The sequence below is a fragment of the Elephantulus edwardii genome, unplaced genomic scaffold (assembly GCF_000299155.1).
Source record: "Elephantulus edwardii isolate Elephantulus edwardi_28Jun2011 unplaced genomic scaffold, EleEdw1.0 scaffold00091, whole genome shotgun sequence".
Lineage (NCBI taxonomy): Eukaryota > Metazoa > Chordata > Mammalia > Macroscelidea > Macroscelididae > Elephantulus > Elephantulus edwardii.
Genome location: NW_006399841.1, coordinates 8,768,448 through 8,780,176, shown reverse-complemented (window position 1 = coordinate 8,780,176; position 11,729 = coordinate 8,768,448). Strand labels below are relative to the sequence as shown.

Sequence of the window (11,729 nt, the reverse complement as noted above, 5' to 3'; positions counted from 1 at the left end):
TTTTTCTTTCCCCCCACAAAGTCACCAAGTAATGGAATGGAAATAGCAAACTTTAGCCCACTGTGTTTAAAGCATTTCAGGAAAGCATTGATTATGTCTGCCAATAGAATGAGTGTGTTTGGCCAATGACCTAATTAGCGTAGACTTGGTTCTTTCTCACTGCTCTGCTTCCTGCTAATTGTGGGACCGCTGGCCTTCTTCCCTGACAAGGAAGAAAAATAAGGGGGGTGGGGGGTTGTGTGTGGAGAAAATAGTGACATTTAGCTTTAATTCATTTAAATCTGCTGCCAAGGTTAATTATGCAATTGAGGTGGGGCGGGGGGCTAATAGCTGCTTGAGCCAATTTCAGAAGGTTAACATTCACTGGTGGGCTCGCTGGAGGATTTTAGTGGTTACCTTAAAACCTCATTAGCTGGAGTTTAACTAATTGCCCTGAGCTTCCCCTCCTCAAATGGAGGCATACAGGTTCCTGTTCCCAAACTTGATTATTTGTCTGTAAGGGAAGCAAATTGAAAACAAATTGTAGTTGCTTTATTGCCAAGTAAATACATTATTGTTCTTTAAGAACAGCTTCATGCTTCATTGTGTTTCCTTCTGAGGATGGCGGGGTGCAGGCTGTCCCATAATACTCAGGAATGCAGCGTTTATTTATAGGATGGAAGTGTTCTATAATGTTGCCTGAGACATTTTTACTGCTGAACTTTCCGTTTTAGCTGGTGAAAGTGAATGCGTCCGAGAAAAGCAGAACTCAGTTGACCATTTCACCAAGGCCTTACTGTTGATTTATTTACTTATTTGTTTCTAAGGCTCCTTGGGTCCTCCGTGAACTTTGCGGGCCACCCGTGTAGATGCTGTTTAGTTATGCAGGGGCCAGTGTCCTTGCTGGCAAGAGGTCTTTGTAGAGTTTTACTTTGCTACAGATTCACACATACCTCACCAGTACAGATTAAGCTTAGAGTGAGTTTTGGCATGGGAGAGAATGTGTCTATCTGTCTGTCCAGGTTAGACTTCATCTCAGGAGGTCAACATGGTGATCTGGTAATATTGTGTATAGTGGTGAAAGGGAAGGGAGGGAAGCAAGAGAGAGACTTCTGAGCTAGTGGGAAATTCAGGGATCCCTTGGTGCGTGGAGGCAGCCCCAACAGCCATCACTGTTAACTACTGTTAGATATTTCTCTTTATAATAATAAGAAAAAAAATTACCTTTTTAAACTTAACCCCTTCTGCAGTTCCATAAGGCAAATTGTTTTTATGTGCTGTCAAGTTGATTCCAACTCATAGTGAACCTGTTTCAACTAATTGACCTCCAGATCATTGCCTCCAAATCTGAATCACCTCACGGCTGGGCCTCTAGCAGATGCTCAGATGCTGTAAGTCCCACGGGGTCTCCTCGATGCCTGTCTCTTTCCTGTGGAGCAGCTCATGTCTTGAAAGCACCTGCCTCTACTTGGCCGTGACCTCCTTGCTCACAGGGAACCCGCCGGCCTTCCTCTCTCACCATCTCTGCTCTGCTTTTAGGCCTGCTCTTGCAGTCACTTTTTCAACATTTTGAATTAGCATCATTTAAACATGATCTCAATGTTGAACAACAAATATTTATTAAGCAAAACATATACATTAGCTACAGTTCCCTTAGCAGAGATTACTGACACAGGAAACAACCTATCTTAGCCAAGAGTGCCCTCTTTCTACTTCCTTCCAGTCACTGGGATGGTTTGAGTGGCTCAGTGCTCAGGAGTTGCTCTGATAACTCAAAGGTAGACAGTATGAATCCACCAGCTGCTCCCTAGGGAAAAGATGGCCAATCTCTTACCATGAGTACAGCAGTTCAAAGCCCACGAGGGTCAGCTATGAGTAGGCTCCAACTCAACGGAACGTAACAAGAGTTAGGGCGGATGAACAAACAGTAGTCACAGTTGTTCAGGTTTAACTTGCCTGTACCCCGAAGTTTTTCAGATTATCAGCTTTTCCCCCTTATATGTTCTGGATGCGATCCCTCCGCCTTCTTAGAAATTTTATGAAACATATCTTGCTGTTTTTCTGCACCTCCAACTTTTGTGTTCTGTATGAACTTGTGTGGGGAAAGTGCCAAGAACTGTTTAGTGGTACTCATTAAATATTTGGTGAATGATTTGAATACATAGCCGGTAATTATATATCCCAGCGCCACATGGAGAATCTAACTGGGAGTGTATACAGAGATATGTGTTTGTTTTACTGTGACATCTCGTGTGTTGCTACGATGCTGGAACCTATGTCAGTAGGATTTCAAATACCACCAGGCCACCCATGATGGACAGGTTTCACTGCAGCATCCAGACTACCATGAACTTGGAAGCGAGCCTGACCGTCCCCTTCTGAAGGAAAACACCCTTGAAAACCATGACCAGCTGTGGAACACTGTTTGGTACAGTGCTGGGGGATGAGGCCTCAGGTCAGAAGATGCTCAAAATACAACGGGGGAAGGGCAGCGTCCTCAAAGTAGATGTGTTCTCCTCCAGAGATGTAAAGGAACTAATACCTCGGCACAAGGAAAGAGCTGCATTTTCTCATGTGACATGACTTAAAATTCAAAGAAACAGCTGCAAATAACCATCAATAATTGTAAATTAAATGTACAAACTATTAACCCAGCAAAATGGGAATTTGTCCAAAAAAGAAAATAGGATGTATGAAGATGAATAATATGCTAGATCTTAGCTGAAATAGACTGGTCCTGACCACTCTGGATCAGACAGTCATACTCTCTATGATGCCAGAAATGTCAAATTGAAGAGGAAAGGGTTATATTCATTGTCTAAATGTATATTTCAAGATTAATTCTAAAGTTCAGAACTGGCACTGATGGGGTAACAAATATCTGCACACACACACATAAGGAAGACCTGCTACTATAATTATTATTCAAATTTATGCACCAAACATAAAAGGCAAAGATTGAAAAAATAGGATATTTTTTCCCACCATGACTGTCTGGAGCTGATTGTCTATGCAATTGAGAGGCCTTAATAATAGTTGATAATTAATGTGGGATGTTAATAATACTGGAAACTAAGACAAAGACTTGGCATTTGGAAAATACAAACTTGGTGATATATATGACATTGGACATTGCGTGGTAAAATTTTGTATGACCATCTATTCACTCTTTTCAATTCATTCTAGTTCATTTTGTGTATTTTGTATCTGCGTCATTGTGTACATAACTCTTTAGATTATGTCTTCTAAGCTGATTAACCCTTTAACTGTTGAGTGCTGTCAAGTGTACTATGTCATAGAGAGACCCACTGAAGAACATTCTCGAACCTTGCCCTAACCTGCAGCCTCTCACAACCTGTGCATCCTTGAGCCTTTTGTTATGATCACAGAGTCAGCCCATCTCTTTTAGGGTTTTCTTCTCTTTTGTTTTTCCCAGCATGCTACCTTTTCCTGAGGCCTTCCCTGCCCTAAAAACATGTCCAAAGGATGTAAGATAAGATTTCACCTGCTTGCTTCGAGGAGGCAGCCTAGACGCACCTTCAAGGCAGGTATATTTGTTCTTCAGGATCTTGTGGGATTTTCAGGACTCATTTTGTTTTTTTCTTAATACATTTGTAAATTTTGTCTTCTTTTCCTTTAACCAGAACTATTCTAAACACAGGCGTGGATAAGTTTGTGTTGTTTCAAGGTTACAGTCATTCTGATCAGCTGAAGTCCTCTTCACCTCGGCATTCAAAGGCATTGACTCTTCTCTAGTCTTCCTTATCCATTCATTCCAACTTTCAGATGCAGAAGAAGCAATTGAGAGATCATGGCTTGGGTCTGCGGCATCTTCGTCTTGAAATTGACATCTTGGCTCTTTAACACTTTAAAGAAATCCTTGACCTTGATGGCGGAAATTCCCAGGGCAACATATCTTTTTCTTTCTTGGCTGCGGCTTCCATAGATGGTCCCATGTAAAATGTGATACTATCAAAGCTGTAGATTGCGGATCCAAGGAAAAGGGAATATTTCACAATGTCCACTTTTCTCCATCCATCATGATGCTGTCTATTGATCCAGTGATAAGAATGTTTGTATTCTTGGTGTTGAGATGTAATCCATATTGAAGTGTTACAATATCCTTCTTCAGTAAATTAGTTATGCTGTTTTTCACTGTCAGCAAGCAAGTTTGTATCATCGCTATGGTACAGATTTAATATGAACAGAGGAAGGATACAGCCTTCAGATGTATCTTCCCTGATTTTAAACCATGTCTTGTCGCTTTGTTCTGTTTGGACAATTGCTTCTTGGTATCCTTTATCACTTATAATGGGTTTTTACTTAAAATCTGTTTTATCAGAGATTATTGGTAACCTCCTTGCCCTCTTTTGGTTATTATTTACTTAATTTCCACCATTTTTTTATTTGTGCACTCTTTAAGCCTTGGTTCTTATGATTTATTGCTTGTAACTGACACAATATTTTAGGGGTATTTTTAGACGGAAGGCATCGTTATGTTTATGTATTTTTTTTTAAATATCAACTCTGCAATCTCTATTTCCTAATGGTGTGTTTAAACAATTACATTCAGCATGATTATCAATGGGTATAAATTCACTGCAGTCCTTTTTGTATGTGTGTTTGTGATATTAAAAGTTTCTTTGTGCCTCTTAATTTTGGTGCTGTGTTTTTCCCCCCCATTCCCAAAGATGATGATTTCAACCTCATTAGCATGGGTTCAGCTTTTTATTTTTCTTTTTAAAATTTTTTCTCCCCTAATGATTCTCATGTGCAGCGAAGATGAAAAACTATACTTCTATCTTAAATGAAGCACTTAAAAGAATTTGATGGCATATTTTATTCCCCCTGGCAGAAGCAGTCACTTGGTTCTTACCCATAGCTGTGAGAACTACAGAGACGCCTGGTAGATTCTCTCTGTCCTAGTTTCTTTCTTGTTCTCTCTCCCATTGCTGGAGCAGGCTTCCTACTGCACCCCCTCCCCACACAACGTCCTGCCCCACCGCCACTTGCTTTGCCACTTGCCAGAAGCAAGTTCGAATGATGCTATTCATGGTCCCAAACAGGCAGGGAACTTGCACTTCCCATCCTGCACCCTCTCTGGGTACCGTTGTGCACAGCTGACCTCTCTGTCTCTTTGGAACACTTCCTTGCTTGGGTATTTGAGACATCCCATTTGGGATTTTGTTTGCTTGTTTTTTTTTGTTTTTTGTTTTTTTTTTAATTTCCTCTTCCTTTCCCACCATCCTCAAGGCTCCTTGAGATCTCATTTTCCTATGTGATACCTAAGTGCTAAAATTGTTCAAAGCGAACATAGACACACTCCTCCCCCTTTTCTTTTTATTCCAGGCATCTTTATCTCAGGAAATAACATCATTTACTTCTTCATTTAGATTTCCCCTCATTTTCCCATTTCTGGGAGCCAGGCTAATATATTCAACTGCCATTATTTGTCATTCCTACTAGATAACTCACCATGTGTAACTCATTATGTCTCTAACTGATAGTTTCATTTTCCCGCGTCCAAGCGGGATCCTCCTCCAGACTTCCCATCCCAGTCCATCTCGTCTCCGCCCACCTAGTGGTCTGTTGCCTAGGAATATTTGTCACTTATGTCTCCTTTACCTCACTCCAGCTCACCATCAGGTGCGCTGTTAATTCCATCGCCACAAGCATTAGAAGAATCCATTTCATCCTGCCCATTTCAATGCCGGTTTTAATTTTCTGGATTGTTCAAGTAACCTTTAACTCATCTCCCGTATTCCGTCTCACTCTCAACTATAGCGATCCATTTATTTCTAGCAGAGAAACTGGCTTGTGTGACCTTAAAAACAAAACAAAACAAAACAAAAAAACCTCATATAATTTTCTGTCACTTCTTTCTGGAAAACTTTTAATAAAGAATGAAACATAATAGTTCTTTTGCATATGATACTTCTAGTATTTCTTTCAAGGGTATTGTTGTTGTTATGTGCCATCGAGTAGCCTGTGACTCATAGTGACCATATATATGTACAACAGTCCTAAAACCTGCTCTGTCCTGTGCCAATCTTATTGTCTCCAGCACACCTAACCCCATTACCCCAGTCACTGTATCAATCCATCTCATTGAGGGTCTTCCTCTCCTGCACTGTCCCTCCGCCCTCCCAAGCATGAGGTCCCTCTCCAACAACCAATCCTACCTTGCAACATGTTCGAAGTATATCAGTTGAAGCTTCAGATCCTTGCCTCCAAGGAGCAGCTAGGTCTCACTCTCTCCAGGATGAACTTGTTTGTTCTCCTAGCAGTCCAAGGTTTATTCAATACTCTTCTCCAGCACCAGAGCTCAAAGGCATCAACTCTCTTCCTATCGCCCTAGACATTGTCCAGCTGTATGATGCATAGCAAGTATTTGCAACATCATGGCCTGGATCAGGTGAACCTTAGTGTCCAGACTGAATGGTTGCTCTTGAGTACGTTGAAGCGGTCTCTGACAGCAGACTTTCTCAATGCAATTGATCTTTATATTTCCTGGCTGCTGGTACCAAGAGTGTTGATTGTGGAGCTAAGCAAACTAAAGCTGTTAACAATAGCGTCTAATTTTGTAATCATAAAGTAATCTATTAAATTTACTTAATATTCAACTTCCAAGTCAGTTAAGAGTTGGATCCAGTGCTATTTTGTTCATAGCTGAGATAAGTCCTTGGAACTAGATACTGTACTGGGAAAGGTGGAGGGTCTGAGAAAAAGGAGAAAGGCCTTTAGTAAGATGGATTGGCCGGGGGACTCTCCCAAGGGGCTCATGCATTTCAGAGATGGTGGGGATAGAGCAGGGTAGGGCACGGTCTGATGCTGTTCATAGGATCACTAGGAGTCATCGTCAACTCAGTGGCATCTAACAATAACAACTAAGGACTCAGTGATTAATGCTGCCCTGGCAGCTAACTGAGAAGTAGATGGTTTGGACTCACAAACCATGAAGCTACAATCTGATTCTGGAGAGATTTACAACCTTGAATGCCCTGTACGCAGTTCTCTTCTGCCCTGTAAGTTTGCTGTGTTCCCATAACCGCACACACCCTGTACTTGACCTACTACCTGGGATAGAATTTCACTGTTGAATGAAATAATCAACGTATAGGTAGATGAGGAAGATTGACCAGCTAATGAGGTGGAGGGGAAACTTGCCAAACCACACTTGGAAGTTGTTCTGAGAAATTGATCACCGCCATGATAATTGTTCTGACTCAATAAACAGACTCATTTTCTTATCTCTGAAATTATTTTATTCCATTGCTTAAGTTAAAAATTCAAGGAAGTTGCAAAAACTGTGCTTTCTTCCTGGTGGGCTCCAGAAGTCACTGTTGTTGTTATTTGCTGTCGGGTTGCCTGTGCCTCATAGTAACCTTATGTACAATGGTTCTGAACCCCGCTCTGTCCTGTACCAACCTTATTGTCTCCAACACACCTACCCCTATTACTCCAGTTACTGAGTCAGTCCATCTCCTCAAGGGTCTTTCTTACCTATGCTGTTCCTTTACCCTTCCAAGCATGACGCCCCTCTCCAAGGACTGGGCCCTCCTTGCAACATGTCCAAAGTATGTCAGATGACACTTCAGAATCCTTGGCCCCAAGGAACAGCCTGTTTTCCCTCTCTCCAGGATGAGCCTGTTCATTTTCTTAGCAGTCCATGGTATATTCAGTACTCTTCTCCAGCACCACAGCTCAAAGACATCAATTCTCCTTCTATCCTCCCTAGTCATTGTCCAACTTTCTGACCTGTAGCCAATAATTGTGAAGGTGATGGCCTGGATCAAGCACACCTTAGTCTCCAGACTGACATAATTGCTCTTCAGTATTTTGGAGAGGTCTCTGACAACAGACTTTTCCAGTGTAACTCATCTTTTGATCTCCTGGCTGCTGGTACTAAGGGTGTTGATTCTGAGGCCAAGCAAACTAAAGCTGTTAGTAACCTCATTCTCTTTACCATCTGCCAATTGGCCCAGTGTTGAGAATCTTTGTTTTCTTGATATTGAGCTTCTCTATCCATTTTGAAGGCTGCAGTCCTTGACCTTCAGGTCCTCCTCAGTTTCAGCAAGCAGGGTTGTGCTGTCTGCATAAGGCAGATTGCTGATGAGTCTTCCTCTAATCCTCATGCCACATTTCTCCTCATACAGCCAACCTTCCTAGATGATCTGTTCTGCATATAGATTGAAAAGGTATGGAGTTAGGACACATACCTGGTATATGCCTGTTCCTATTTTGAACCATTCAGTGTTTCCTTGCTTTGTTCTGACGACTGCCTCCTGGTCCAAGTATAGGTTTCACATAAGGATATTTTCAGACTTGGTTTCAACTCCTGAATCTGTCAGTAAAGTGGAATTTTATTGATCTTGATGGTGTTAAGTCAGTCTTCACCTTGCCAGAGCCTGTTTTCTTCTCCATTTTGAACACAAATCTAACAGTATAGGAAACTTACTGTAATGTACTAGGTTTCAACATGTTGACTATCTAACAAAACATCTGGCAGATATAGTGTCTGCATTTTCAAGCTGTTGCTCCTCTCTATAACCATTGTTTTACTTTGTACCTTTTTTTGGTTTATTTTGTCTTCTGCTTCTTAAATCTCTCGCACATTTTCACGAGAGGTAATGCTCACATTACTCCCAGAGTTTGGATTTTGTTAGAAGAACAATAGCACTACATACTGAAAGGGTTTCCTCTGGATTAGAAATAGAGCACTCTCCGCTTCTCTGCCCAGCTTTTCAAGAGCGTTTTATGGTGCACTGCTGTGTAACAAGTTCATTTTCAGATAACATGCTGGAAGGGAGAAAAAGACGACAGGATTCAAGGGGAGAAAATTAAAAAGTTAATTAAAAGAAAGAACTTGGTAATTGAATTCTCTTGCACTCTACTTTGGTTACTTGTTGAGGGGAGTCACTATGTTCAGATCACCTGAAAACTTGTACGTGAGAGAACCATGACAGTGTGGAGCATTCATCGGACCGACAGCTGGGCTGAGGCATAGGATATATATGGTAGGCTTCTTGGGTGTGCCCGCAGAGCTGGTCCCATGCACATGCTCCAACAGTTTTACTTTGAAATGTCCTTGGCAGTTAATATTGCAGTTTGGCTAAGCCCTGGGCTGATAACAGCTCTGTTGAAGAAAATGCAAATTTCCTCTCTCACTGACAGCTCACTTGCCTGTTTCTTTGGCCCTGCCATATATACACCTCTGTGGCCACACAGCTGGAGAGTCCAAGAGACAATTCTTGTGTCCTTTTCACATTGTACTCTGCAGACCAAGTAGTGATGTGAGTCTTCATTTCTTGCTTTTAAAAGAGGCATGATGATTAATATATTTAATGATAATTAATATATTTAATCGTTCTACATCACCAATCACACAAGTGTCAGCCTAGGTCATTTTCAACATTACTATTAAGAATGATACATTTCTATTTGGCCTTCAACATTTGTGAAACTAGGTTAAAAATTGAAAAGGTACGGAGATAGGACACATACCTGGTGTATGCCCGTTCTTATTTTGAACCTTGCTGTGTTTCCTTGCTCTGTTCTGATGACTGCCTCCTGGTCCAAGTATAGGTTGTGCGTAAGGACATTTTCAGACTTGGTTTTCAACTCCTGAATCTGTCAGTAAAATGGAATTTTATTGTTGTTGCTCGTGTTAAGTCGGTCTCTTCACCTCGCCAGAGCCTGTTTTCCTCTGTATTTTGGACACAAATCTAACAGTGTAGGAAACTTACTATAATGTACTAGGTTTCAACATGTTGACTAGCTACCACAGCAAAATGTTCATTCATTATTGCAACCGAAGTGCATTTATTGAACACTCCTATCTGCTAGGAGCAGTTGGAGTTGCTAATGGTAATTAGGTCTAAGTTATCATGTAGCTTTTATTAGCATCATTTTTTTAAAAAAAAAACTTTGAAGATTAATTTTCAGGGTAGACTTCTGTCCAAGCAATTCATTCTCCTCATTCTTAAAGTAAATTCACTGAAGGCAGGACACACGCCTACCCTCTCTACAGTGGCGTAATGTAGCGCTGTTTGTGTACCTAGCCTTCAAGTAAATGAGAAAATAAGAAAGGTAATCTTTTACATAGAAAGATATGTTAGTAACTTTTTCCAAAGCATTAGGAACCAGTACTTTGAGAAGCTTCACTTACAGGTGGCGTCATGTGTCAGAGGAAATACATGTGTGTGTGCCTGCAAACGTAGAGTTGATGAGATGCATTCAATTCCTCAAGACAGAGTTTCTGTGGGAACTAACGAGGCCTTTCCTGTTTCCCCAGGTTATGGTTTTGTCGATTTTGACAGCCCTGCAGCCGCCCAGAAAGCAGTAGCATCTCTCAAGGCCAATGGCGTGCAGGCGCAGATGGCCAAGGTAAGCCTGGTGTTCAGAGTCCGTCTTTCTGTTTTGTGCTGCTGCTGATTCTTCCTGTGATCAAATGCTTCTCCTCTTCTACAAGATGACAAGTGGAAATGCCAACTCTTTGAAATGTATCTACTTGTTTGGGAGAAAAAGGAATCTCACAATTAGTTTTGACTTGGAAGATATTAACTGGACTGGTCAATTGTTTCTCTGTGCATTTATTTACGGTGGTGGTGGTGGTTATAACGATCATTTTCAGTGATATGTTAGGGATGTAAGGATGCTTGTGAACCATTTTGCCTGGAGGTGGTGTATTGATCGTGCATGTAGGCAGCCGTATCTACTGTTTTCATTACTAGATAATTGTGGAGTGTTCCATGTTGTATTTCATACATGGTGTTAAACAGCAGCTCACCCTCATACTGGTAAAATGCAAATGTTGACTGATGGACCTATCTCATCTATACAGGCAAATGAGTTCCACCTAGCTCACTGTGTCTATATTACTAGAATTTCACTTTGCTCTTTATACAGTGTTTCCTAGATAACGATCATTTGCCATGCTCATTTGTTAAAACTCACAGTAGAAATGACTCATTTGGGGAAGAGGAAAACTTTGAAGAGAATCTTCTCAGTCTGTTTAACAGCTCATACAGAGGTCTGGGGTGCAATGTGTTACATGTTGGGATGCTCATCAGAAAGTCAGCTGTTCTAACCCACTTGCTTCTCTGAAGGAGGAAGGGGAGGGCAGTCTCTTGCTGTGAACATTTCACAGCCGAGGAAACCTGATGGAGAGTGGTTAAGAGTTGGAATTTGCTCGATGGCAAGAGATTGGGATGGGTTTGATTGATCCTAGAGCTTTTATCTGAAATGATATCCAAGAGAATGAGTAAACTCATAGAACATTTCTGTGTCCTGTGCTGGAGTGGTTACAATAGTCTACGCATATAGTCAAATGTCTTGGAACTACATACACACATTCTGCCAATGTCAATTTTCCTTTATCTGAAATGATAGCCAAGAGAATGAGTAAACTCATAGAATATTTCTGTCCAGTGCTCGAGAGGTTACAGGAATCTACAGATACATAGTCATATGTCCTGGAAATGTATAAACACATTATGCCAATGTCCATTTTCTGGTTTTGATGTTTTACTACAAATAGGTGATTTATAGCTACTAGGTCAAATTCTAAATATGAAGATGGAACTATTTGGTTAGAGAGTCTATATTGGGTATGCAGAGCAGATTATCCAAGAGGCAGGGCTCTATGAGGAGAAGCATGGCGTTAGGATTGGTGGACGAGCTATCAACAATCTGCATCATGCAGATGACACAACCCTGCTTGCTGAAACTGAGGAGGAACTCATGCACTT

The 11,729-nt window shown here is 41.2% G+C and overlaps 1 protein-coding gene across 8 annotated transcripts in view; it reads left to right on the top strand.

Moving 5' to 3' along the window:
* RBMS3 (RNA binding motif, single stranded interacting protein 3) overlaps positions 1-11,729 on the top strand; it is an 844,595-nt gene that overhangs the window by 357,490 nt on the left and 475,376 nt on the right. For all 8 annotated transcript variants that reach the window (XM_006890636.1, XM_006890630.1, XM_006890633.1 and 5 more), the window contains exon 4: positions 10,274-10,365. In XM_006890636.1, coding sequence (XP_006890698.1) covers positions 10,274-10,365 — 92 coding nt within the window. The remainder of the gene's footprint in view (positions 1-10,273; positions 10,366-11,729) is intronic.